The sequence below is a fragment of the Agelaius phoeniceus genome, chromosome 11, assembly GCF_051311805.1.
Source record: "Agelaius phoeniceus isolate bAgePho1 chromosome 11, bAgePho1.hap1, whole genome shotgun sequence".
Taxonomy (NCBI): Eukaryota; Metazoa; Chordata; class Aves; order Passeriformes; family Icteridae; genus Agelaius; species Agelaius phoeniceus.
In genome coordinates, this window is record NC_135275.1 from 19,188,723 (window position 1) to 19,215,268 (window position 26,546).

The window sequence follows — 26,546 nt, forward strand, 5'->3', positions numbered from 1 at the left end:
TGAACTGAGGTCAGTAGGAACCTCATATTGCTCAGCTGAAGCCAAGAGAAACTTTGCCATTTTATCCAACATGTAGAAGACAGAGCCCCGAAGTTGCTGAGGACAGGTGACCTCGCCTTAGCTGCCCAGCAGTCAGATATCCACACAAAAATGGGCTGGGAATTTCAAAGATCCCAAAAGACTTACATCCTCCAAATTTTCAGGATTCTTTCAAACCCTGTACGCACAGGAATAGCAGCATTTGAATCACACACCCCAAAATCTGACCTAGGTTGATCCGACTTGGCTGTGTGGAGGGAAATGTAAGTGATCTTCACTCTGAACGTGTCCAGCCACTCACTCCACTGTGCCACCTTCTGAGGGGACTGTGGTTCTGTAGCAGAAAGGTGACAGACAGGGTATTTGTGCTTTGAGGGAAGAGTGAGGAGCAGGAGTTGAGTGAGGCCAGGGCACGCTGCCATTTGGAATGTGCTGTACCAAAGCAGCCATGAAAAGTCACCGGGGCTGCTTTCAAACACAGTAAAAAAGAAAAAAAAAAACCAACCAATTTATCTTTCTGGAAACTTTCTGCTTGTCTAAGTGGCAGCTATTTAAATACAATTAACAAGCAAATGATTTTAAAATTACAATACATTTAGTAAGGCAGCATCACAAACAATTTGCATCTCATTAAAGTGTTTGAAGCTGCAGAATCAACCTCCCAAAAGGGCTGCACAACAAGTGGGAAACACAGCCACAGTCAACAGCTTCTGCACTGTCCTGTGACACTGGACACACAGTGGGAGGACAGCAGAGGGGGGCTCAGAGTCCAGCTGAGCCCCTGGCTGGGCCACCCCCGTGGGGAGTTCTGGCCACGTCTCTCAGCACAAGGACGGATGCCACAAGCCACAGCCTTGCTGGAAGTGGGTGTAAAACGAGGAAGGAAGGAAGGAAGAGGGTGTGTGTGTCTGCATGTGTGCATGTGGGATGGGCACTTTTTAATATACATTCATGAACAAAGAGTTTAAAGAGATTTCAAGCTACTTACTCAGCTATATATATATAATTAAAAGTTTATAGATTACCCCGCCACAACCTTCTGAGATGACTGCCAGGTTTGGACACACATTAATTCCCAGGAACCTCCTGCAGAACAATCCCATACTGATGCACGCAGCAGGAAAAGCCTCAAAGAAGTAGCAGTTTTAAATTCTTCCAATTCACTTCCAACTGTGATTTACTGTGGTGGCTCCATTTAACCAGGAGGATTCAGGAGCACTTCCCAGATCACAGACCATCTCCCCTCGTGCCTTTGGCTTCCTTTAGAAAGCCAGGTTGATGTCTTGCTGGATCCATCCTAGGATACAGGTTTTGCTAAGCACAGCTCCCAAATGGGTACCTGTGTGGGCCAGGGCTGCTGGTTTTGCTGTCAGTGCAGCTCCTGCCATACAAGACCATGGAGAGGAGTGAGTTCTAGCCCATGGAGAGGAGTGACCTGGTAGGAGGCTGGTGGGAAACTATTGCTGATGGGTGGAAAGGAATATACACAAGATCTCTACAGGTGATGCATGAACTAATTCCTAGATGAATGAGGAATGCAGCTAAACAGCCTTAATTTCACTTATCAGAAGATTTGAAGGTGAGGATGTCCACAGGAAAGGATGTTGCTGAATAAGTCACTTCTCACAATCACTCTCAAAGCTGACACTGCCAGCACTGACCTACACTCCAACCAGACCTTTAATCCAAAAGCTTGCTCCAAAGCACTGCACAAACCGAAAAGGCACAAACAATACCTTCCCTAGAGTTCAGCCCAAGTTCTGAAACCACCTTTCACTTGCAGAGCCTCTGACTCCATGGGCTGTGGGGCTGCACATGACAACTGCTGAACGCTGCACAGCACAGTTACACACAGCGCTGGCAGGGCACAGCGAGACAAGAGTTTACAATTGAATCTGCAGAGGAAATTCGGGTAAGCTGAATTATCCATCTGGAAGCTGGCCAAGGGCTGGGACTACTCCCAGAAGAAGCGACGGGTTTTGCTCATCCTTTGAGAAAGGCAGCACCTCTGAGCTGCCCGTGGCTCTCGCTCGCTGCTCCTGCAAGAGCAGGGCCAGCACATCCTCTGTGCTCCTCCTGGCAGGGAGGCTTTCCTGGCATCCAGGGATCTTGTCCTGCTGCTGAGAGACCCATCAGTGGTGACAAGGGCACTGATACCCTGCAGTGCCGCTGCAAGGGGTGTGGCAGCTTGAGCCTGGGATGCCCAATAAAAAGTGAGATGAAAAAAGGAACTAGTAACAAAAACTACAGGTAAAAGCAAACCAGTCATCATCAGGTGCATTCACTGCTCTGGGCACTGCACACCAGAGAAGCTGCAGAGCCCTTTGGGTGGTTCTCAGGTCTCTCCATCCCTGGTGTCGTCACAACCAGCGTGTGTCACCCCAAAACTTCCTGCCCAGAGATGCCACCAACTATTGACACAGGCCTTGTGTGCTTCTTTTTCAGACCTGTGGTTTTGTAGTTCGTCAAAACAGGATACTATTTAAATGTACAAAGTTACGATTTAAACAAAGGTGAAATAGTTACTGCTGTTTTAGCAACCAGACATCAGGCTCTGCTCAAGCACACACATTTTTTTTGTTTTTAAAAGCCCTCAGTCCGCTTTGCCAGCACGCTCTCCCTGCAAACCTGGATGCGAAGACAAGTGTCTAAGCAAAACAACACTCACTTTCTATGAATTACTGAACATGTGTAATTCATTTATCTGTAATATTGTGCTAAACTCAGCTCCAATTAAACAAACGAAAACACCTGCTTAGCACACATAGATCTTTCCATACCTCAGGGGAAGACACATCAGTGTGCTCTGTAGTACAATCTGGCTCAGAAGCCTACACTAACAATGCAAATCTGGGATTTTTCTTTTTTTTTCTGAAATGCACATAGGCAAGGAGATAAAAAAAAATCAGATGGAGATTTTGGGGATGGAGTATTTGTGTTTGGTATTTTTATCTCTAGCACGTGCAGTTCTGTGATATTTAAGTGCTCACTGGGGGCTTCTCATGGGCAGCTGCACCTGAGGGCATGCAGCACTCCAGGGAAAAAAGTGGGATAATGAAAACTTTAAAACACACTTAACTGGCCCCAGATATTATAATACTGTAAAACTACCAAAGAGACCTCGTGTTGACAAATTTATTGAGCTGGGGAGAAGAAGAAGTTTCCTTTTCTTGCTTAGCTTCTGGACCACAGGCATCCAGCAGCTCCATGGGACTTCCCTGTTGTCCCCCCACATTAGGGGGTCAGAAACAAAGCGACACACAGCGAAAATCACAGTGACACACTGAACAGGGACACCCCAACACGGGGGCTGAGACCACCCCAGGTGTCCCAGCAGCAGAATTGTGACACAGCCTCACCTGACACACGTTTTGGACCAACGGAGGGTTTCCCTTTGGGATGCCTTGGCAAGAGGGGTGCCGCGGTTGGTTTGGGAGCAGCTGCCATCAGCAGAGCCGGCAGCCTGCCAGATCCCCTACACTTAACTCATTTCCTATTCTTTACTCACTGCCTGCAGACAATGGGCTGTCAATCAGATCCCCACCAGAACATTTACAATTATCTTCCCTCTCCCGCACCTCAGCATGGCCCCAGGAGCGGCTCCATCCCAAACTGTTCACACACGAGCCATTTGCAACTCTTCTGTCACCAAAACTGCCCTGACTCCAGAGGCGGGTTAGAAAATTGAATTTCCTCGTGTTTTCAAATAAAAGTACTGCAGTGGCAAAGCACAGAAGCAAAAGAGCAGGCTTCCTACAGGTGTGAGGCAAAAGCAACAAGGAATGGAAAACCTGCCCCAGTAATTATTACAGCATTCTGGGCAAGGACGAAGGCTGTTTACTGCCTTTTTTTTTACCTCTTTTTTTAAAGCAAAATCAAAGTTACAAACTGAAAGAGTTTTTAAAAATTATTCTTGTTTTGTTTTTCTTCCCCTTTTTTTATTTAGGACAGGGTGGTCCTCTCTGCTCACTCCTGCAGAATTAGCAACAAACCACCACCACAATTGTGCAGCTGGCCTTGTGACCATTGCTGAGTTCTCCCAGAAGAAATTGGTTTGTTTTTCCTCTGGGTAGACACAGCTGAGTGAAGGACTCAAAATGAGCACACTTTCCAAGTAAAAAATAACAGTGATGCAAGTCATAACCATACCTTCCCTTGTAGTGGCAGTTGCTGACAACGTGATTTAAAAATATCTGAACTATGTTCTGCATGATGTTAATGCTCCTATTCCAGAGAGAAATCCCCAATACCTTCGGGGCACTTTCCAAACACTGAAGCCTGAGAAACTGTCCAGGATGGGCCCACTCCTAGAGCACTGAAATCATTGCCATTGCTAAATTAGGAGAAAATCCGTACAGTCATCATTCACTGCACTGTGACTTCACTGATTTTCTGCTCCACTGTCTGCTCAAGGGTCAGCATGGTTAACAGCAAGGAGATATTCCCTCTCCTATTAATTGATCTGGACAGACATCTTTGATGGCTGTCAAACAGAAAGGTAACTAGTGACATCATGGCTTTTTTTTCCCCCCCCTTTTACTTTTTAACGCTTGCACAGAAAATTTCTACGACCTTCTCTGATGAAAAATAACCTGTGTGATATTTCCCCTCTCCTTTAAAATGTTTATCCTGCTCCGAATCTGCAAAGTGTGATATCATCAAGGAAGGTCAAGCTTCACAGGAGCTAATGGCTCTTGCTCCCACCACTTTGAAAAGACGAACAATAGTCCCTCAAGTGCTGCTGCCAGTGGCACAGCAGCAATTCACCATGGAGGGTGAGAAATCTGAAATTAAAATAAACTGCTTAAAACTTGCAGATAGAGAGGGGGGATGCAGGAGAGAGAATAAAACGGGACAATCTCTGAACCCAATCAACAAAGCGCTCATTGTTCCAGTTTAAGGCAAGTAACACAGCAATAAATATTGAGCCAAGGAAGTTAACCTGTATCCACAGCCTTTGAATAAACACCAAAGCTGAAAGTAAAATCCATGCCAGGCCTTTGGCTCTTGCCAACTCGTGCTTTACTCCTTCTTGCTTGGCTTTGTTTTTTACTTTTGGGGATTTTCTTTGCCTTCTCTCCTGTTATTCATACCTTCCTGTAGGAACTCCTTATCACACAGCAAAAGGACAAACAGAAGGAACTGCCTGCGCACAAATAAACTCAGTTGTGTTCTGTAAATCTACCTGGCTGCAGGTAACTTGGAAGAAAAGGGCTGGGAAATTCAGGGGTTCACAGCCCCTGTGAAGCCAGGGAAGACCCCAGCTCCTTCCCACAGCCCTTCTCCCCACGGTGACCTGATGCAATCCTGCAGACCTCTCTAACCACCAAATCCAGCTCGGTGTTTACCCTGCAGGGTAGCACAGGCAGCATGAGGCATCTCTGCAAGACACCGGCACGTTCATCTCTCTTACAGAAGTTTGAGCATTCAGCTCTTGATCTGAGTACAAATAAACGTCCTGGTTAGTTCTCATTTTTCCTCAAGTGGTTTATCCACTCCTGTGCCAACACCTCAGCCAGTAATACAGGTTTTCACAGCAAGTATTAATTCTGGCTTCACTTTTAAATCACATTTTCTTCATTTGAGCATATTATATTCCACAGAACCAGGCGTGAGCATCATGCAAAAGGCATTCTGGTCCACGGTTGTGAATACAGCTGTGTAGGCAGAGGAATATTTGTTTTCCAAGTAATTTGTGCACATTCACAAAATTACAGCTGTCTGCAGTTCTCCCGAAATATCTGTCCTGATGTTTACAAGCCATAAAATATAATCTGCCTTTTCTACAGTTCCAACCAGTAAAATTGGTAATTTATATATTTATATGTACATCATTATTTTTCTTACAGATTGCCTACTCCCCATTACATACTGCCTATGGTTTTTTCTCCAATGAAATATGGGAAATGTTTCGCAAGAATTTCTGATTTTTGCCTTTTTCATGACAAGACCCCAATTCCTTTCAGTTCTATTCCTACCTGTCTGAATGCACAAAACTAGTCTCTAGGACAGCAAAGTCCTTGGGATAAAATTTTCCAAGCAAATGTGGAAATGTGCACTGCACCTGCTCAACTGACTCTGCTTAAAGTCCAGGAGGCCAACCACAAGTAATTCTTTTGCCCAGAGTTTTGATCGGCAACAAAATGCACAAAACCAAAAAATAATCATCAGAGAATCACAGAATGGTTTGGGTTGCAAGTTACAAGCCCCCTGCTATGGGCAGAGATACCTTCCACTAGACCAGCTTGCTCCAAACCCCGTCCAACCTGGCCTTGAACACTTCCAGGGACTCCTGCTACTGGAGTGACTTTGGTGTAAAACTGATTTAAACGAAAAATCAGAGGTAGGGAGCTATATCCATCTCAGTGGGATCCCTCACCTCCAACATACTCAACATACTGGATGGCTGTCACTTAAACCCAGGTCAAATCCGGCCCAAGATGTTCAACTCAGTGCTACACCCACCCAAGAGGTCCACATGGATGCACTGATGTGTCATAAAAGGCCCAGCATTGAGATAAACCACAGGTTAATAACTTAAATCTGCAACTGCTTAAAAAAATGTCAGACAATGACAGAACTGGCAAGGAAGCACAGCTTTGATAATTTGTACTGCTTTTAACACCCTCAATCCGCGTGCTCTGCTGCATTACGTACTCCATGCGTGCTGGCACATGGCATGAGCTACACAGCTGCAGCATGGATCTCATGGTACAACACGAAGGAAAAAACTTTCTGAGGGGCCAATGGTACCAAGGTACAGCACCAGTGACCTCGGTGGCATCAGTGGCCTCATCAGCTCCAGTACAAGTATCTCTGTCTCCTGGCTCCCCCCTCCAGCACCCATCACTGCCTGAGCTCCTCCCATCATCTTCCTAGCCTGCTCCAAAGCAATTTCAAAACTTTTTCAGCTAGACATGCTAAACTCAGGATGTAGATTTTCCAATTAGTCTCTGTTTAAACATCTGTTGGTAGACTGCATTTAACATTAGTTATTTGAGAAAAGTGCAATTTGATTAGGCTGTCTGAAACAGAGCCAAAGTCTGCAAAATAATAGCTCAATTAAATTTTGTTTTGCTTTCATTTGTCTTATACTTTCCTGAGTGTGATACAGTTGCATATAATCAAGTAAACTAATTCCTTTCAAAATGAGATATTTCGGTGCTTTTCCCATCTCCTCTTAAAGTTTATTTAATAATCTATTCCATCTTCTCCATGCTTCATCGAACTTCAGCCTGACACAAAGTACATTTCTTTCTTGTGCCTTCAGTCTACTTTAATTTTCCAGGCTTTCAGTGACTTGAGATTATGCGCCATTAATGTTACACCTTAAATAGATTAGTAATTTATAAAAGGAAGGTTACACATATCAGGCAAATAAAAACATTTCAGCAACACAACAGCCTTTTCTTTGCACACACCACAAAATATTTTGCCAACCTGACGACACAGCTGTAAAACTGTCAAGCTCCAAAGCCACATCCAAGCAGCATTTCCAATTGTTTCCCTGGGTTTAGTTTCTACTTATTCTGTTATGTTGCACTTGTTGCCCTGAACTTCAATATTAGCTCTAGAGATTTAAACACATGAGGCAAACAGCTGCTCTCCTCCACTCCAAAAAGCCAGATCAAAACGCCTTCTCTTTTTCTCTCCTGCCTTTTTTTTTTCTTTCTCTTTTCTTTTTAAACAAATTGCTGTAAACCAAGTATTTCTGGCAAAGTTGATGGTTTCAGGACAAAATTCTGCTCTGTGCTCATCACTGCAGACTTCTCCAGTGCAAACTCCTCTCAGTCAGTGTGTGAGGAACACCAGCACTTCCCCATCCTGACTAAAGAAACCCTACCTTGAGGATTAAAAAATATAAATAAAAAAAGTCACAGCAATTTAGCTGCCATGTAGATGAGTCTATGATTTAAATTAAAACACTAAACATTTAAACATTAACTTTTCACACTTCTGTTAAAAAAAAGCAGCAGCATGTACTGTTTGAGAGAATTATTTTATCTGAGATTTTTGATACACAGTACTTTTCCTTTAGTGTTTTTTAAACATATTTGTTGCAAAGTGTGAACACAAAGGGACAAGCTGAAATAGGTATCTGGCAGGCTCTTCCCAGTGTGTGCTGCCGAAAGCCACAAGTACTACTGCAGTTGTGACAAACCTGTTATTTTGCTGTAGGAAGGCGAGCGACTCCTCCAGCACTCCCTGCCCTGCCACTGGCAGCCCTTCAGAATATTCCTGCAACAAAATAACCTTAAAAACCGAGAGGCATCTCAAGTCCGTGGAAGTTCAAAATGGGATATGTCCTATTTAAAATGTAGAGAGCTACTAAATATGACAACCATTTGATGTATGAAAATTATTCACAACCAAAAACAGACAGTCTGGAAATAGCTGGGATGACTTCATTTAGACAGAATTACCCAAATCTGTTTCTAATATACACAGTACACATAATAAATTTTTACAATATGACAAGGAAAACAAACTTAATAAAAGTTCCTGATCTTTTGTTACACAAGCAAGCTATAGCCATGCTATGTTTATAATATTTTGCCCATGATATCACAGCTCAGTAACAAAAGCTAAGCACCATACAAAACAGTTTCTAGGTATGACTTCACCTCATGCCAGCACTGCACCCATCAGCCTGGCAGAACTACCTTCCCCAGCCCACAGCCCGTGCTTGCTGGGTTGATTTTGACTAAGAGTTTCCTTTTCTCCTTCTCCCAGGCTCCCTCTGCCTTGGGAAGCTGTGGATCTCTGTGACGGGAGTTTGTTTTTTTCCAACTACACCAGGACTCATCTGAACGGTAAGAGATTTTTAGCCTGTTTCCTTCACTCCTGGTTATTTGACAAGTGCTTGAAAACCCTGTTATAAACAATCTCTGTAGGAAAACAGATGATGTCTTACGATCACAGAAGGTAATTTTTTCAAGAACCCAACTTTTTGAGCATTTCCCAGATGCACCGCGTCAATCTTCCCGCGTTTGACTATCTCAGCTGGTTTTCCAGCCCGGGCATCGCGCCAGGCGGGCCGGACTGCCCCTCATTGTCACTTCTGTTCGATGGCACTTGCACCCACTGCTGTTATTCCAGGCTTCAGGAAATTTTCTAACCACTGGACAGGCTCCAGCACTGCGCACTAATAAGTTGCAGATTGCAGCACTCTAAGTGTGTGTGTGTGTGTGTGTGTGTGTGTGTGCATGCGTGTGTCAGATCGGGGCCACACTTTGTAGGAGGGGGGAAAAAAACAGTAGTTCAAAAATGCTGCCTACTCAAATTGACAGAAAAGTGACCCCTGCACTTCATCAGAAATTCCTGCAGACTGACAAAATAAAGGAGTTTGCTTTTATCACACACAGTAAGACTCATATGGAAAAATGGAAACACTACATCACTCGACCTTAGGTTGCCCCCTTTTCAACCGCAGATGAATATTATGTATAAAAATTGTAAATCAATTTGAGATGTATTAAAGGAGATTCTCTTTTTCTGTATTAAAGGTAATACCTTTTAATCTCAAGATTTATTTTGTAATGTCAAGCAAATGAGAAAGACTTAATTTCCGTAACTGAATTTTGTTACTCTTAAGTCTCTTCAGCATCTCTGCATGGTGTTCACAGAATTTCCTACCCTTTGCTTTGCATCAGGAAATAATGAGCAAGCGGCACTTACCCAACACTGAGTCACAAATATTTGCCTACATTAACAGAGCATTAAAAGCCATTTTAAACAACTTAAGGAAATTGTGCTAGCCTTTGAACTGTGATTCACTATTAGGAGAAATTAGGAAACTTTTCCTCTTCTAAAGGCAAAAATCAGCTGCCGTAACCTCCTTGTAATATCATTAGGTCCTAGAGCAGATTTTCCTCTTACAGATCCTCACACACAATAGATTTCTTTGCTTAATGAAACTACTTCTGAAATTTTCCTACACTCGGTGTTGGGTACTTTGAAATTTCAATCCTTTCACATCCTTGAACTCTCATCAACATTTTTTTCCAGACTGTGTCAATAAAATTGATTACTTGCAGTTCTGAACTCTGTTCTGCACATGGAAATAAAACAATTTGTTTTAAAGTATTTTCTGAAGAAAGCAGAACTTGGCAATCATATCTCCAAGATCAAAAATATAAAAGAAGAAAGAGGGACAATCCAACCAAGCGAGCCTTGCCCACGAGAAGCAAAACAAAAAGAAACCTCTCCAGCAAACAAAAGAGAAGCGAGGTCCTGATTTCATGATTTTATCACAGCAGAAACGCAGGCTCAATCCCTGACATCCCCACATCACCAGGCTCGCTGCTGTCCTCCTGACTGATATATCTCCCTGTCGGATGTGAACGATCTTTTCGGATCATTAATACGTTCATTAATTTGTTATCAATCGCGGCTCGCGGTACTTGCGCCGTGCAGTCGCACACGGACGGACCCCTGGCTCCCCGGCTGTTGAGATGCCTCATACCTACAACCGATCTGTTGCTTTTACAAGTTTAATCTCGGTATTAAGGAGCTGATTGTGGAACCATGTCGCTATAACATCTTCAACCCAGCTGTACATCATATAAACCGCTATAGGAGGGGGCAGTCTCCCATCATTCCTGGCAGCAGCACATACCTTTAACTCCCTAATCTGTAATACTACAAAATACCGCTCTCATTTCTTCCCAAGCACAAGTGGACTACCAGCAAGGGTCCAACAGTGTTATTCCTAATTACCTTTTTTTCACTCTTGATCCTGTGGCGCTCATAATTAGTTACCTGGGGCTGCAATCCAATTTGAAGTGATGACAAGAAAGTGATCCATGAAAAAGTAATAAGTTAAATCCAATTTCAGCCTTCCTCTAATTAAATGCACATGGAACTAATGACTCAAACCCTACCATTTCAGTGATAATGGTAATTAGCGAGGTGGGAGTCACTCTCTTTTTTCAACACTGTAGGTGTAAACCACAAGGTAAAATGGCAGGAGCACTCTTAATTACATGTGTCATTTTGTCAGCAATTTACACATTTCTGACCAGTCAGGAAGGTTTCATTTGTTTTCCCCTTCCCCGAGGTGGGTAAGGCACGTTCAGGCTCTGGCACTGCCTGCCCCACATTCCCACTCCCAACCTGGGCAGAAATCACAGTTTTTACAAACCTGTTCTGTAAATGCTTAATGTCAAAGCAGAAAACCTGCAAGACAATGATACTCAGGATACTCAGGGTGCTCTACCAGCATACAGGGCTGAAAATGAGGGATCTTGGCTTCTACTTTGCCCCTCAGGACTGACTTCTTTCTAGCACTCAGATGCCAAACTCCCAAATATCCCATCAGAGCTGCACACCTCAACACCACTGATGGCCTGCAGCTCTCCAGCCTTGGGAGAGTCACTTAATATCTCTCTGTCAGGGTTTACATGGCTATAAAATGGGAATAATCATGTTTGCTGACAGTACCTCACACTGCCAGCTCTCCAAATATACAGGTATTTTCCTAGAAGCTTCATTTTTTTGAATCATGATATTACAGGATAATCACAGGCTTCTTTTAAGAATAAACACATTTGTCACCGGCTCAGTCTAAAAAACTGAATAGTAAATGCTTTAAAAAATATAAAAAGGCAGAAAAAAAGGCCCATAGGTGTCATTAAAAAAAACCCCTTAGTATCAAAATTTTCAAGCTGATCATGTAATTTTGAGGATCTGACTCAGATTTTGTTCTGTTTGTGGGGTGGATGATGTCTGCATTTCACAGACACATTCCAAGAACTGACTAACATTTATAATTGGGTTTAGGGGTGAAAAAAAAAACAAGAACTAAGTGGTTCTTTGGTAGAAACCAGCAAAACTCAACTTTGCTTAATTTCTAAAGTCAGAAACAGATAATGAAAGATTCAAAGGCAAACTTCAAACCCTGCAGAAGCAAAATCTTGACCCAAGCTGAGTTGGTGCCAAAATTCCCACTGGCTTGACTGAGGCCAGATTCTGATCAATTTCTGTATTGAAGAGTGAAACAGAGAGATACTCATACAAATAGAATAAAAATTTACTTCTGCCAAATCATCTGCTGAGACAATTTCTCTACCACTTGTTAAATTTACCACTATGTAAAAAAGGTTCCCTGGGTGTAAAACCTGAGACAACATTACTGAGACTTGTGTGCTCCAAGCGAAATGGAGCATACCCTGCCCTTCACCTCTTGGTGTTTATTACGTTGTCAAACTAAAGATTTCTAATTTCATTAAAAAAACAATACTAATTGCCCCCAACATCAAGCTACAGTGATTTTTTTCCTCTTGCCCTCTTCTATTTCTCGAGATACTGGAAAGATATATTAAGATAATACAGCATGCAAATTAAATTCTACAAAAGCCCAGCCAAAAGGCTGCTTTAAAAAGCAGTGGTATGCAAAGGCGAGGACAGCTCTGTCCTCTCAGCCTCCCCCAGTCTCACCCTGAGAATTTAAACCAAACCCAAATTCTTTTCTTGGCTGTGACTTAAAGGGGAGATTTATTTTTTTGTTTTGCCAAGTAAAAACAAAAGTTTCCATCCCAGTAATTTCATTATTTTTTCTCTCCAAACACAGGCAGGTTAATGATCAGACAAGAAATCTCATTTAATCACATAAAAAAAGTCAAGTGATGGGTTTGAATTGTGAGATACTGATTTGGATATCCTAAATTTGTTTTCAGTCCAGTATCCAACTTCCAGCTCAATGCAACACACAACATTTACGTCTTTAAAAAAAATTGTATTTTTAGTATTGCCAAAACACACATGCACTTTTACTTTCTTGGGAGAAAAATGTGTCTCTTGATTTGTTTCCAATCTGTGTGCTCTTGCCAGCAACTAAAATGCTTGAAGAACCAAAATGAATAATCGGTAAGAGCATCGGCAATTAAAGCTGCAAATTTTAATCAATACATCTATTAATACAGATATATTTATCTTGGCCGGGAAAAATGTGCACATTTTCAAAATCCTAAGCATACCTGGTCTGTTAAATTATTTGTTTCACATATTCAAGGAAATCCACTGTCTATGGCAAATATATTATCAAACAGCCTTTAGTCTTTTTTTCACTTCCAGTAATTTTTGTGGAACTGGTATTTTTTATGTTCTTTCCCCAACTGCTGGTTATTAAATCCATTTCTTAACTTTCAATTTTCTTTTGTTTGTGTCATCAGGCTGCGAAACCGGAGGTCACTGCCAAATCTAAACCACGGCAGTGTGCAATAGGCTCAAAATGTGAGTCATCGTGTATTTGGAGATTTGGGGTTTTTCAGCTATCAGCAGAGCACATCTCCAGCCCTGCGTCCAAGTTCTTACACACTGAGTATCTCACGATCTGCTAAAAGCAGATCTTCAGGTAGAGTTGCCAAGATCAAGAGACCCCAAACAGGATTGCAGGAGCCCACTGTCATTTAAACACTACTGAAGACACCATGTCCCAGTGTGGCCACAGGATGCTGGGATATATTTAAATACCTTGGCTATTTAATCAGGGAATAAAGAAGGAATAGAGGAAATTATCCACGAGGTGAGAACAGATTAGCTACACAGTATACACCAGATTCATCTGCGTCTGTTTGTGGTGGTGGGGTGTAGAGGGTGCATTTCCAGCCCCAGGAGTGGCCCCTCCTCCAGGGCAGGCAGGGCCATGGAGCATTTCAGTGGGAGCAGCAGCAGCCCAGGCAGACAGCATCCCTCCCTGTTCCATGCAAAGCTCCCCAGCACTCGTGCTGGGCGCTGCTCACCAGTGCCCTCGCCAAGCACAGCGGGGATGAGCGACGCCTATGGTGTTCTTGTTATACATGAAGCCTGTTTGTCACAAAAAAACAAGGTGACTGCTAACTGCTGTGGCTATTAAATGAGATATCTATTTTTGTAAGTGAAGCCCAAAGATACCTTGTTCATTATTTAAACAAACTTATGAAAAACGGGCACGTTTCCCCCACCCTTGATACTTATTCTATGTACTGTCAGCAATAGGTATCACCTCGTCAGCGTGGCCCCATCTGACCTGAGGGGGTGTGGGTGCTTGTGTGGGTGCAATTTTACTGAAAAATTCTACCCTCAGCAGCACCATCTCCTTTCAGCAACAGATTTTCATTACAGGGATGCACTTGGGGGTGTTACATCCAAGAGGACTTCCAGTATGTTTCAGACTGCAAAAGCACCAGGAGTGAGAAGGGGAAAAAGAAAAAAAAGACTGGGCAGTCATTTGAATCAGTGAGTGACAGGCTGGGCCAGCTCTCTGTATACATTAATAAATTAGAATTTTAATTGTGTCTCTGACTGCAGGAGCTGCTCCAGTACTTTAATACGTACCAACAATTGGCTATGTTATGGAATCCACGATGTGGCCTTCACTGTTGACCTCTGCAACACAATTCCCAGTCTGACTACGGAAACTGTTTGGTTTGATCCTTTCAACTTATTTGAATCCTGACAAATAAGCTCACAGCTGAAAGGTCAACACAGTCATATTTCATCCTCTGGAGCTATTCTTAAGACATCTGCACAACAAAGCACTTCTTTTAGTACCTGACACTGGACCTAGCCAGCACAATCTCTCATTAAAAATGTCCCCAGTGGAAGAGTCTATTAAAAGGCATATGGATCAGCTATGGATTTACCAAATAAAATATTTTTGAAAGCATTAATGTAACGCTTTGGATTATGGCTCTTGACGCTGCCAATAAAACGTATATTTGCCCAATGACAAAATGCTTCATACTTTCCAAAAGAATAATAGCCCGGCTGTAAAGCACGAGGTGTTGTCCAGCAGCCGGAGCACAGGGGTGGGAGCCAGGAACTCATGAATCTTAATCCTACCTCTAAACCCAATTCCCTCTGTGATCCTAAGTGAGTTGCTTAACCCGCATCCCTCAGTTTCCCAGTCCAGAACTGGGATAATGCTACTTACTTATCAGACTTTCCTTCTGGGGATGTTTTGGAGATTAGTATTTGCAAAATGCTTTGAAGATGAAATCACTACACCAAAGCTCGGCATTGTCCAGGCTGGGCCAAGGCCTGCAGTTAACAGCTATTCCTCACTCAGGCAAAACTCCCCTTCAACTCCCCATCAGCTTTATTTGGGTAAGAACCACAGAATCAGGCCCTCTCACTTTACTGTCAAGGCCTCTAGCGATGTTGGCTTTACCTTCCATATTCTACTACATATTTAAAGAGCCTAGCATCCGTATTTTTGCAGGAAAATAATCTGAAGCACATATAAAAGGCAAGAGAAGCAGCAATGCTGTCAGGGAGCTCATGGTGATAGTATATCAAACTAAAAAAAAAAAAAAGTAGAAAGAGCAAAACAGACATGAGTTTGACAACGTGCTATGACAACAAGAGGGAAAAAAAAAAATCCGGAAAGAATTTGGGGCTACAGAGGCTGAAGCATCAGATATAGAAGAGCGAGATAAGATAAATGTCCCAGCTAAAGGGCTTTGTGCAACTGCAGCTGAACTGCTGCATTCAGGACCTTATTATCAAAAATCCACTGACATGCTGCAATTGCAGTAACAAAAGCAATAACCAGCTGCAAACCAGCAAAGTGGTCAAGGGTCTGGAAGTGCTAGTTTATGAAATACATAAAGAACTAGATACATATAATTTGCCAAAACTGGCAAGTACATGTTAGTATCTCAGATGTTTGAGGAGTGCGAACACGAGGCAAGGCAAGGGACTGACTCAGTATTTATACAAGCAGTATTACTTGGAGCAAGAGGATGGAATTAAAGTGGAAAGTTCCTGAGCGTGTGCTTTGTTATGGAAAACTATCTGAAGGAAAATAATAGCAGTCCCACCATCACTTGGGATTTCTAGCACTAGAATAGCAAGGAAAAAAAAAAGAGAAAAAAAAAAGAGAAAAAAAAAAGGAACTGTGATACATGACCTAATAGGTCTTTCTTGTCTTTAACTCCCCGTGATTTATCCCACAAGACTAGCAGAATGTACTCCAAAGCCCCATATGTGTGCATACATCTTCTGTTTGGGAATGCTGTATTGGTTTTAGCTCTCTGAATTCATAACAGCACAAAGCCCTCTAATATTTAGATTTTATTTCTGAAGATGTCCATAAATCAGTAGACAATAAAAGGGGGAAAAACACACCGATGATATGATATCCTAGCATTTCCCAATATCCTTGACACAGCAAATCAACGGTTTGAGTGAACACAGACTACAAATGGAACAGCAATCAAACAGAAATGTTAATGCAAATCTCCTATGCACACTGACACAGTAACAAAAGCTATTCCATTTTGTCATGATCCAACCCTACCAGACGCTAATAAAAGTACACGCTCACGATTTGTAAATATGCCGTAGGTGGGACTTCCAAGAGCACCCAGCATCAATCCTGCTGCCACTTACACCAGCCACAGCCACTCTGTGGACACAGGGAGGAAGCCCCTGAAGGTTCCACCTCAGTATCTGCACAAAAGACGCGTTTATTCAGCTTTTACAAGCCCCAGACCCTCACAGAGGCTCACAGGCTCCCCTTACCTGAAGGGCTGGCTGTTTGTCATTCCTCTTCGGAGACTTTAATCCACTAACTTGTTGCTGCTGCTGCTGCTGCTGCTGTTGCTGCTGCTGCTGCTGTTGCAGGAGAAGCTGTCGTGCCACCTGGAGAGCCTGTAGGGAGAAAGAGGTTGGAGAATTGAGTTCAGAGTCAAGAGGGCATGGGGAGCTACACAAGCAGCATAGGGGCAAGGCAATCCCTAGTCAGCACTCCACTCCTGATGCACCTCCACTGAGGAAAGCAGTGGCATCCACAAAAATAACACCTTGCAAGCAATGGGGTCGCATCCCACCACTGATTTCCCGTTTTGACTAAGGAGAAAAACAGCAGCAGCTGACGTTTGCCTCCTGGGTGGAAGCCTCAAGTAACTGCAGGAATCCTGGTGGTGAGCTCCATGGAGTGGTTGTTGTCCTCCTGAAGCAGCTCACAGCCCTCCTCACTAATGGGCAGTCTCCTTTGCTTTTAGCTTTCAGATGCCTCCTCTCCAGCAGATCAGGTTGTGTTTACAGAAGAGGGCAGTCATATATCACTGTCTGCTCCCTTGAGCCCAGAGAACATCAGGGAAGCTTCTGGAAGGCCATGATGGGAGAAAGAGGAGAGGCAGCAGCAGGCAGAGCCATGCTGAAGGCTGAGAAAGCTGCAAGGAACTGGATAGAATACAAAGAAAAGCAGGGACAGCATTTCACCTCACCAAAATCCAGAACTTGGACTTTGATGATCCTTGTGGGTCCCTTCCAGCTCAGGATATTCTATGATCCTATGAAAATCATTGTCAGCTCACGATGGACCAGCTGTGGGGACTCACTGGGAGGGGGCACAGCAGTAAAGGGACAGTGTGACACTGGAGGGGCAAGGGATATGACCCTGAAAGCATGAGCAAGCAGGATGTGGGAATTATTGCAAAATGTCATCCAAAGCAGAGAAGAGTCCCTCAACACTGGAGCCTGCTGCTCTGCAAGGCCCGATTTCTCCATCAGGTGGGGAAAAGAAAGCAAGAGGAGATAAAAGAGGAAAAGATGAGGAGCAAGTCCCTGCCCTGGCTCCCTCCTGGCTCCCCAGCCAGGGGACAGCAAGGATGATCCCTGCAAGACAGACTGTGGCACAGCTGAGGCTGTGCTGGCGAGACCCCAGCCTGCTGCTCCCGGAGGATTCACCAGCACCGGACCCGGGCCTCCCTGGTCTCCTTGGAGACGTTCAGTACGTGTGTAGGTGGAAAAGTGGGAAGGCTGAAGACTTCATTAATGTAAAACAAGAAAAATAGTCCCTTTGCAAGATGCCTACATGGAAGGAGGGAAAAAGCCTTCCCCACTCCTACTGTGTATGTTCTCTGAGCGATTTAATTAATACCTATTTAATTAAGAAGTCAGATTTGCTTCAGGTTTCACTTGCTCCTTCAAGTTGCAGTGTTTATTCTCAGCACAGAACTGCTGGGAAAGGTTTGATATCAAGGTCAGCAAACTCCAACCCAACTCCCCCACCCCAGTAAAACCTTGTTATTTTAATTGCCTGGACCCATCTTTTTACTTTTGGAGAGACATTGGTCAGCTCAGCGGACTGAAGAACCACCACTGCTGACCAGGGCAAGTGGGCAGGAGAGACCTTATAATGCTTTGGCAATAAGCCCTCCTTTCCAATTTAATAACAATTCTCCACTGGATCAGAAAAACTCTCTAGGGGTGGATGTGATTTCCAGCAGAGCTTGGCACGGTGCAGGTAAAATTAGATTTTGCATTTCAAGCTGGTTGGAGCTTAGTGCACCCATAACATCTTTGAACTGGTCCATGTCCCTGCAATGGGCGCAGGAGCTGCTGGGCATGGATCTGGGCTCCAGACACACACAGGCACCACCCTCTCGATGGTGCACCATCAAGAAACAGGAAACCCTACAGCCTACCAAAGAATTCAATGCAACAAAAGAAAGCTTTATGAAGAAAGCGCTAAGAACAGCTAAAAAATACCTTGTTTTTATTGAATTAACTTATTTAGCTGTTAAAGCATCTTCAAGGGTGGGCAGAGGCAGCAGAAATAAAACCTACAAGACTTAAGGGGATAGGCAACAAATACTCACTTATTTAACAGGAGTGTTGTATGGCTTATTTAATTAATGAATACTTGTAAAGCACTCTGAGTTGCTCAGACAAGAAGCTCTATACAGTACAAGCGCAACATATTATTATATATTATTAAGACTGGCTCTGCAGAAGAATAATTCCAGGTAAATGTGCAATCAAATGATCATTTTAGTTCCCAGTAATTAGATTCAATAGGCCAAAAAAAACACAGAAGCCTTTCTTTAATCATACACTAAACAATCAGAACATCCCTAACCTTTCAAGCTACAGCCTTTTTGAATAAAACATCATCAACTTATAGATATTATTCCAAAAAGAACCAGTCACCATATGTGTTGTCTCTTTGAAATACAGTTGCTATAGCAGACCCTGCATGCATTTCATGTGATATGATCATATTCTATCCGTTCTGGCAGCTGAGAGGTTGCACAATTAAACTGGCTGCCAGAAATTTTTGAAGATTCCCAGAACAAGTAGCCATGCAAGAAATGCCTGCTCTCAACTCGAGCTGGCCATGAAGCTCCATGCAGCTTGGTGGGGTGGCCACTGCCACCATAAACCCTTACCATGACTGACCCCCACAGCAATGAGAGTCTCTGGCTGTGGGGACAGGCTGGCACTGGCAGAGCTCTGCTGGAGGAAAGCCAGAGCTCCAGTCCAGCTGCACAACACCCGCATCCCTCACACCCACCACTCTGAGGGTCTCCATTCAAGGTGACATCTACACCACCCCATCCATGTCTAGGTGCCACCCGTGCTGGTGTAAACCTGGTGGGACCACAGTTGGCAAGAAGGAAGGACCAACACAGAGGGTGGAGCAGGGCAGGAAGGAAAGGATTAGAAAGAATAAAAGTGGGCTAGAGGGAGCATCAGGGATACAAGCAGCCAGGATGGACAGGAACATCAAAGGGAAAAAACAAGGTAGATGCAAGTGAGATGGCAACATGCTGACATTCCAGGGATTGCAGCTTGAAATGGCATTTCCCATTTCTCCTCTCAAGATTTTGCTTTTTCACTCAAAAATAACTGACAGCAATGAAAGCTGAGCATCAGATGAGCTGGGGTTTAAGATGTGGAAGGCTGTGTATAGCTCAGATATGCTTCTTACTGAGCATCTGCATCAAGGAGCTACCAAGTCCCTGGTGGTACAGTGAACCCAGCAATCCCACATCCCTCTGCCTTTCTACTTCTCCCTGCTCAGCCTTTCCTTCCTCCTCCCTCAGTCCTGTCCTTTCCACTTCCAAGCCTCATCAACACTCCTCACACATGACAGGACATGTACAATAAAGATGACTGGCTCAGGATACACTGACCCTCCTTCCTCTCACTCACAAAATACTTCAAGCCCCTTCAGGTTTGCCTTCATGGAATTACTTTGCTGATGTCAGTTCGGGCCCTGTGGACAGCCGCACGAGCCAAGCCAAGAAGCATCACACCTCTGCCCCCTTCTTCCCTGGTTCCAGGCAGTGCTGCTCCTGCACGGAGCTCATCCCTGGCGTGGGAGCCCTGCTGAGGCTGCCGGTGCTGCACAGTGCTCAGGCAAGGATAGACAGGGAAATTAATTTGAGTGAAGTCAGTCCCACAACCTTCATCAGCACGGAGATTCGCAAGCAGGCCTGTACATTAATAAAGCTTCCTGTGGGAGTAGATGTTGCCTTTGATTTGCATGTGAATTCAATGCTAGTGAGAAGTGCCAGACTGTCAGACATGGAGACCAAAGTCTCTTATCTTTCCAAAAGCTTCTGTAGCAGTTTCCCCACATTTCCTTAATCATCTGCCTTGTCCTCAACTTACTGAACAGGCAGTAGAGAGTAAAGCTGGATTCGGTTCAACTCCTGCTGCTGCCAAGTCCTGAAACAAGGGTGCCACGACTGTTTACTGCTAGCCAACAGCTCTGCTAACGTGGCCCTCTCCTCACAAGCAGGTGCTCTGACATCTCCAAGCTCTTATCACACATTCCTCCCCACTGCCATAGTTATATCTTAAATCTCCACCACGTGCTTGCAAGTGAACAATTGCCAGGGGCCATGAAAAAGCAGCTCGTGTTTGTATGTCCAGACAACAGCATCTTCCTGTAAGGTGGAGATGCCAAGAGCCTCCAAAAGCACAGAGATGCTTCAAATACCTGGCTCTGTATTTACCAGCGGCCATGTTACCTGCCCAAAGAGCCTGCAAGCCTGGACAGAGCTTCTTGGGACACCCAGGGACCGAGACACCAATCCTGGCCTCCAGCAGTGAATCACAGAGCAGCAGTAACCATCCTCCTCTCTGCACCAAAACACAAAGGGGAAATCCTCCCACTTACTGGGAAAAAAAAGAGAAAGGAAAGCATCCCCCTGAAAATGAATCTTCCATGGGTTTTAGTCACTATAAACATGGATTTGGAAGGACAACATCAGGAAAAGGATGCCTACCAACCAAGTCATCCTATGCCTAAATGCAAGATACAGTAAATGAACTCCCAAGGTGTTTTCTTATCCATTAGGAAATCACCCAGACATAAGGAGATTTTCTGGTGTAAAACAGAGATCAGTAAAAAGGCAACTGAAATACAGAGCTTGAGAGACATTGCACAAACTTGGAATGGTATTTGAGAGTCAACACTGGGTGACACCTAACCCAGGAAAAATGTTAACAGTACATTAACTGTGAGATGAATCAAGCCTGTTTCATTCACAGCGTAAGTGGGAAGCCCCACTGAAAAGCCCTCTCCCTGTGCTTAGGGAAGTGGCAACCATTTATTATTTCCCAACCACTTAAGCACCAGAAGGGGAAAAAAAAGTACACATTTGAGATGACCAAGACAATTTTATTGCAAGACAGACAGAACGTGACTTGTTTGCCCAGCTGTTGTTTGCCCAGAACACTGGGCACTGTTATCACCCCAGTTACTGTTGTAATTCAACATTTCCATGCAAGCACCTTGACCTTTCAGTTTCACCATCCTCTTTGGGCAAGCTCTGACGAAGGGTAAAAATGCAGCCCTGCCTCTCACTTCATGTGGCCAGAAACTCCTGATTCGGGAAGGGGGCTGGGGAAGGGAAATACACTGGAAAAAGAGGGTAGAACTTTAAAAATAGAAATGCTGCTTAAATGCCATATACTTGCTTACAGTGTCAGTACATAAGGAAAACAGTAACAGGATCCAGTCGCATGGAGCCTCTTGCTAACTTGTTCCACCACTGCAGCCAGTACAAGGCAGCAACTCTCCAACTTTTTTCCATCATCCTATTCCTACTGAAGAAAAAGTGCTCCAGCTCCTCCCTTCCCATCTGCTCCAACCGTTATTAATATCAATCAGTTATTAATGAAATATAATGACCTACAGCTATAATAGGCCTGGCTCTAACACCAGGGGAAGCTTGCTACCGAACCTGAGGTTTATCAGGCATGGAAAGATCAATCCAGGGAACTTTAGGATGTATGGAAAGGAATGTACACTGGACGGTGGGGAGATGAGCAGCAGCCATGAGGATGCAAAAGCAAGGGGTGCCCTGTTCAATTGCCAATTCCCAGGGCAGTTGGTCAGCAATGAACGGACTGCCTCCGAAATATCTGGATAAACATGCACCCAGAAGTTGCAAGGAGAGCACAAAACAAAATCCCATGTGTTTTTACAGATTCCTAAGGATTCTGGGCCTTTCTAGGTGGACAGAGCTGCTTATCGGGAGAGCAACTTGAGAAAGGAAGAAGGAAGAGTTCCCTGAAATCAGAGGTGGTCTTGTGGCCATGGACGTATCCAAGCAATAAATCTGGAAAGTTAGTTGCCAGCCAACATCATATTCTGTCCACAGTTTCAGTTATGGTCATAAACAGCAAAACAGAACAAAACAAGCAAGCAGAGAGAGAAGAGAAGGGAGAAACTTTAAGGGCAAAATCTGCCCTTGGAGCAAACATCACACTACACTGGTCCCAGAGCTTGTGTGTTGACTGTTGACAGCCATACCCTTGCAAGCTACCGCTGCTCCTCAACTTCCCCACTGAGGTTTGGGCAAAGCACAGCTTTGCAGCAGCAGGCATGCAGCTTTCCCATCATCTTTCTCCCCAAATTTCATGCTGCCTCCAGGCCCTGAGGAATCTCCCCGTCAGCAGCTCCAGGCGCCTCTCCCAGCGGAGCATGGCCCACCTCCCAAAAGGGCTTCTTGCTTCCCTTCAGCCTCACAAGGCAAGTACCTTTGTTTCTCCTGGGTGGGACGAGGGGGAATTTAGACTCAGCCAGCAATCTCTCTTCTTTCTCAGCTCCCATCTGTCCTCACACCCCGCTCCACTCCACAGCTGCTCCCAGCAGAGCGGCAAGATGCAGCTCTCGAGCTCGGAAGCCCGGATGCACCCGAGCTTCAGAGATGCTTCATGTCTCTCCCACTCCTGCCTCCTCTACCTCCTCTCCTGCGACACTCTCTTCTCCTGGAGCAGCAGATGTAGAGGAGCGGTGGTAGGAGGCAGACACATTGGAGGGGAGCCCTGCTGCAGTTCTCCTCCGGCAGGCTCAGGAGCCGCACAACGTGTGGAAACCAGCGAGGAGAGGAGCAGTATGCAAAGGGAAAAAAAATAAAAAATAGTGCAAAGCGACAGCAGTGGGTAGTGCTGTTCCTCTGGGAGGAACAGAACAGGGGGAGGTGAGATGAACCAACTAGAGAATAGGAAAGGAACCAAAATGAAGAGGAGGAATAAAATGTAGAAGATGCAAAAAAGAGAAGCAGATGTTCTTGCAGCACTTATTCCCTCTGACATTCGTGCCCAGCTCTTCCATCTTCCTCCAGAACTGGGAAATGAGCTGCTACGTGCTCCTTTCCCCACTGCCACCACCCTGACCCTGTGCCACACACAGAATGACACAGCCAAGAGCCCCAACACTGCTCTTGGCAGTGCAGAAAGGAACTTTGAGGATACCTACAGGCAGGACATGGGGCTCTGCTATGAGACACAGCTAAGATGCAACATAACCTGGTGAAGCATTCCTGCTGTCCAGCCTTCTCAATCATCTTGGATTCAAACAATCCCCATCCCCATCTCATCCTCTGCTTCCTTGTTTCGTTAAATAATCCTTTTCCACCCACCCTGTCCCAGCTCCACTGGTGCAGCAGGGATGCCCTGAGCCTGGGGAGATGCTGCTGGTTGTACCCAGCGCCTCACTTGGCTGCAGCCAATCTGCAAGGCTGGTTCCACCCAAGGGCTACCAATCAGCTCGTCACGGAGGGGAGCTTCAACAGCAATCCTTCACTCAATAAAAGGGTCAGCTGGCCATGAAGATCACAGCAGATTGGTCTGGACAAGTGATTAATGGGTGATTCCTATGCTGGAAAAAGAGAAGGGACCTGAGATCCACATGTACAAACCCTGGCTCACATCCTGTCCCTGATGTGACAGGGGCACACTTGGAGCAATGGAGCTGGCAATGCACCTCATGCTGAAGCATCTCCTAGAATAGTTCAGTCATAGGGAAGGAAGATGAGTCTCTATTTTTCTTCCAGCAGGTTTAGTTTCTTTCCTCTGGAATAAATTCTGGCTACCAGTTAAAGAGATTCCCTCCAGAAAAAGGCACTGGAAACAGAAAGCCTTTCTTCCAAACCCACAGGGTGGAGCTGCCTGTGTCCCAGCTCTGCTGCAGTTGGTCCTCGTGGGCACTGAGGTTACTCCTGCCAGTGGGAGGACGAGTGGACTCCATGCCCCTGCCCTGCCATCCCACAGCCCATCCCATGGCTGGCAAGGTCCCTGCCTATGAGGACCCAGCACCACAGAGGGGGAAAACAGAGTTTGCCTCAAAAAAACCCCAATTTCCGTTTTGTAATTTATTCATGAACTCCAACAATTTCAGGGAAAAGGTAGGTGAGGTATTTTCTTTAATGCTTGGAGACACTACAGGGATGAAGGGGGCAGGCAGCAAGGGACAGTAGGATGAGAGATCAGCCTCAGCCAACACCAGGAACCTGCAAACCCTGAAGAGGCTACAACAGGGAAAATGGCTACAAAAATCCCTTTTTTGAGGCATAAATGAAATCCTCAGGCGGTTACACCGCAAAAACACCTTCTGTCCCTTCTTTTAAAGAGTCACAGTCAGGACTCATCAAAGCCACTTAAAAAGTATCTGGCAAAAAGTTCCCAAACATTAAAAATGGTTCTCTTTATTTTGGCATGCCAAGACTCACAGCATGTAGCGGTCTGTACCAGCAAGAAAGGAGGGATGGGCCAACACATCCTGGTAAAATGAGAAAGGATACAAATCTTGGCTCCCTGTTCAAACTGAACCAGAACTGAACTGTTCCTGAGTGATGAAAAAAAAAAAAAATCTTATGGGATTTCCAGCTCATTTCTGTAGGCTCGAGATCAGATTCTGAACTACTGTGTTTATGCAAAAGTGAACCAGACCTTTGAATATTTGGAGGAGCATTCACTTGCTGAGCCGCGTTTTTCTTGGATGTCAAAAGCACGGGAAGTTCTCATATTTTTTAAGAGAGAAGAGAAGAGGGATAAGGTGGGGGGGGGTAGAAGGAAGAGGGCCTTTTTGTTGCTACAACATAAATAGTATATTGCATACAGCTGCTTGCGCGCTTCCCTGTGTGGTCAACAAAACAGGGAACATATTTTAAGCTTGTTTTCCAAAACACTGCATGACAAACTTGTACTCAGAGGCCCATGAAATACAGCCCCTGACTGTGGACATCTCACCACGCTCCATCAGACACTCGCTGCTGCTGGGTGAATGAAGGAAGCAAAACATTGGGACAGCCCAAAACATGGAAAACTAAAGCTGCAAATCACATCTCTGCACTTCTATGGCACAACCTAATTTAGAACTGCTTGTAAAAAGCTTAATTTTAACAGATTCTGGTAAAGCAAAAATAGGAAGGTTGAGATGGAGGCGACAAAAATGATTAGAGGGCTCAGCAGATACGAGGCAAGATTGATAAGGGTGGGAGTGTTTAGTTTAGCGAGAGATGAGTAAGAGGGGATGATAACAAGTATACAAGTTGTGACTTGGCTTGAGAGGGTACATCTGGTGCTTTTGCCATTTCTCATCATGCAAGAGAAAGAGGATATTGAATGAAGTCAGGAAGCAACAGCCACCAAAAAAAACCCCAAAACAAAACAGCAGATAAAAGGATTTTTTTTCCTTTCTTAATATACAACTCATAATTACTCTCTGGAACTTACTGTCACAAGATATCACCAGGGACAAGAGCATGGGGAGGATGCAAAGAAAGGATTAGACACTTGCAGAGATAGTCATGAGAGCATTTACAGCTACCTTTGGAAAAATAAAAATAGAAGTCAAGGTACAAATGTTTACACTTCAGGGTACAAACCAACCTTCAATTCCTGAAGTCTGGGAGGACATTTTCCCCCATGGACAGGTCCTTCATGGGCTTCTGCCCAAGGACGTCAACCAGGGCTGGAGAGCTCCCCTGTCCAATAGGCTGCAACTGCTCCTGCCCCTTGGTCTTTCCAGGTATCTCAATCCTGCTGATCCCAAAGCCCATTCCTCAGCCCACCCTCAGCCTCCTCAACCCTCAGGGAGCTTCTGGGCAGGGGGGGCCAGCCATGTCCCCCAGCCCAGCCCGTGCCCATGTCACCTGGCCCCAGCTGCTCATTTCCTCTTTCTTCTTTACATCACATTTAAGTTTCAGGTCCTTATTTTGCCAGCTCTTCCTCTCCCTGCTATTTCAACTGCCATTTTTTCCTCCCTCAAACCCAAACCCCCAGCTCCAGCCCCTGCCATCCACTTGGGCTCTCCAGGGACCCCTCAGAGCCAGAAGGTGAAGCATCCACCTCCTCCTGCCCAGACCCACCAGCGATGCACAGACTTGAACACAACTTCAAGATGTCAGGCAAATTTTCCCTTTCTCGATGTGAAGCCACCCCTCAGAGGAAACCCACATCCCTGAGGAGGAGGAGGAGGAGGAGGAGGACCCTCC

The 26,546-nt window shown here is 44.8% G+C and overlaps 1 protein-coding gene across 13 annotated transcripts in view; it reads right to left on the reverse strand.

Moving 5' to 3' along the window:
* The window catches only part of FOXP1 (forkhead box P1), a 376,781-nt gene that overhangs the window by 95,207 nt on the left and 255,028 nt on the right, over positions 1 to 26,546 (reverse strand). For 12 of the 13 annotated variants that reach the window (XM_077184567.1, XM_077184572.1, XM_054640153.2 and 9 more), the window contains one exon: positions 16,546 to 16,674. In XM_077184567.1, the coding sequence (XP_077040682.1) occupies positions 16,546 to 16,674 (129 nt within the window). Of the gene's footprint in view, positions 1 to 16,545; positions 16,675 to 22,806; positions 23,004 to 26,546 lie in introns of those variants that run through there. The other variant, XM_077184576.1, reaches the window with a different exon arrangement.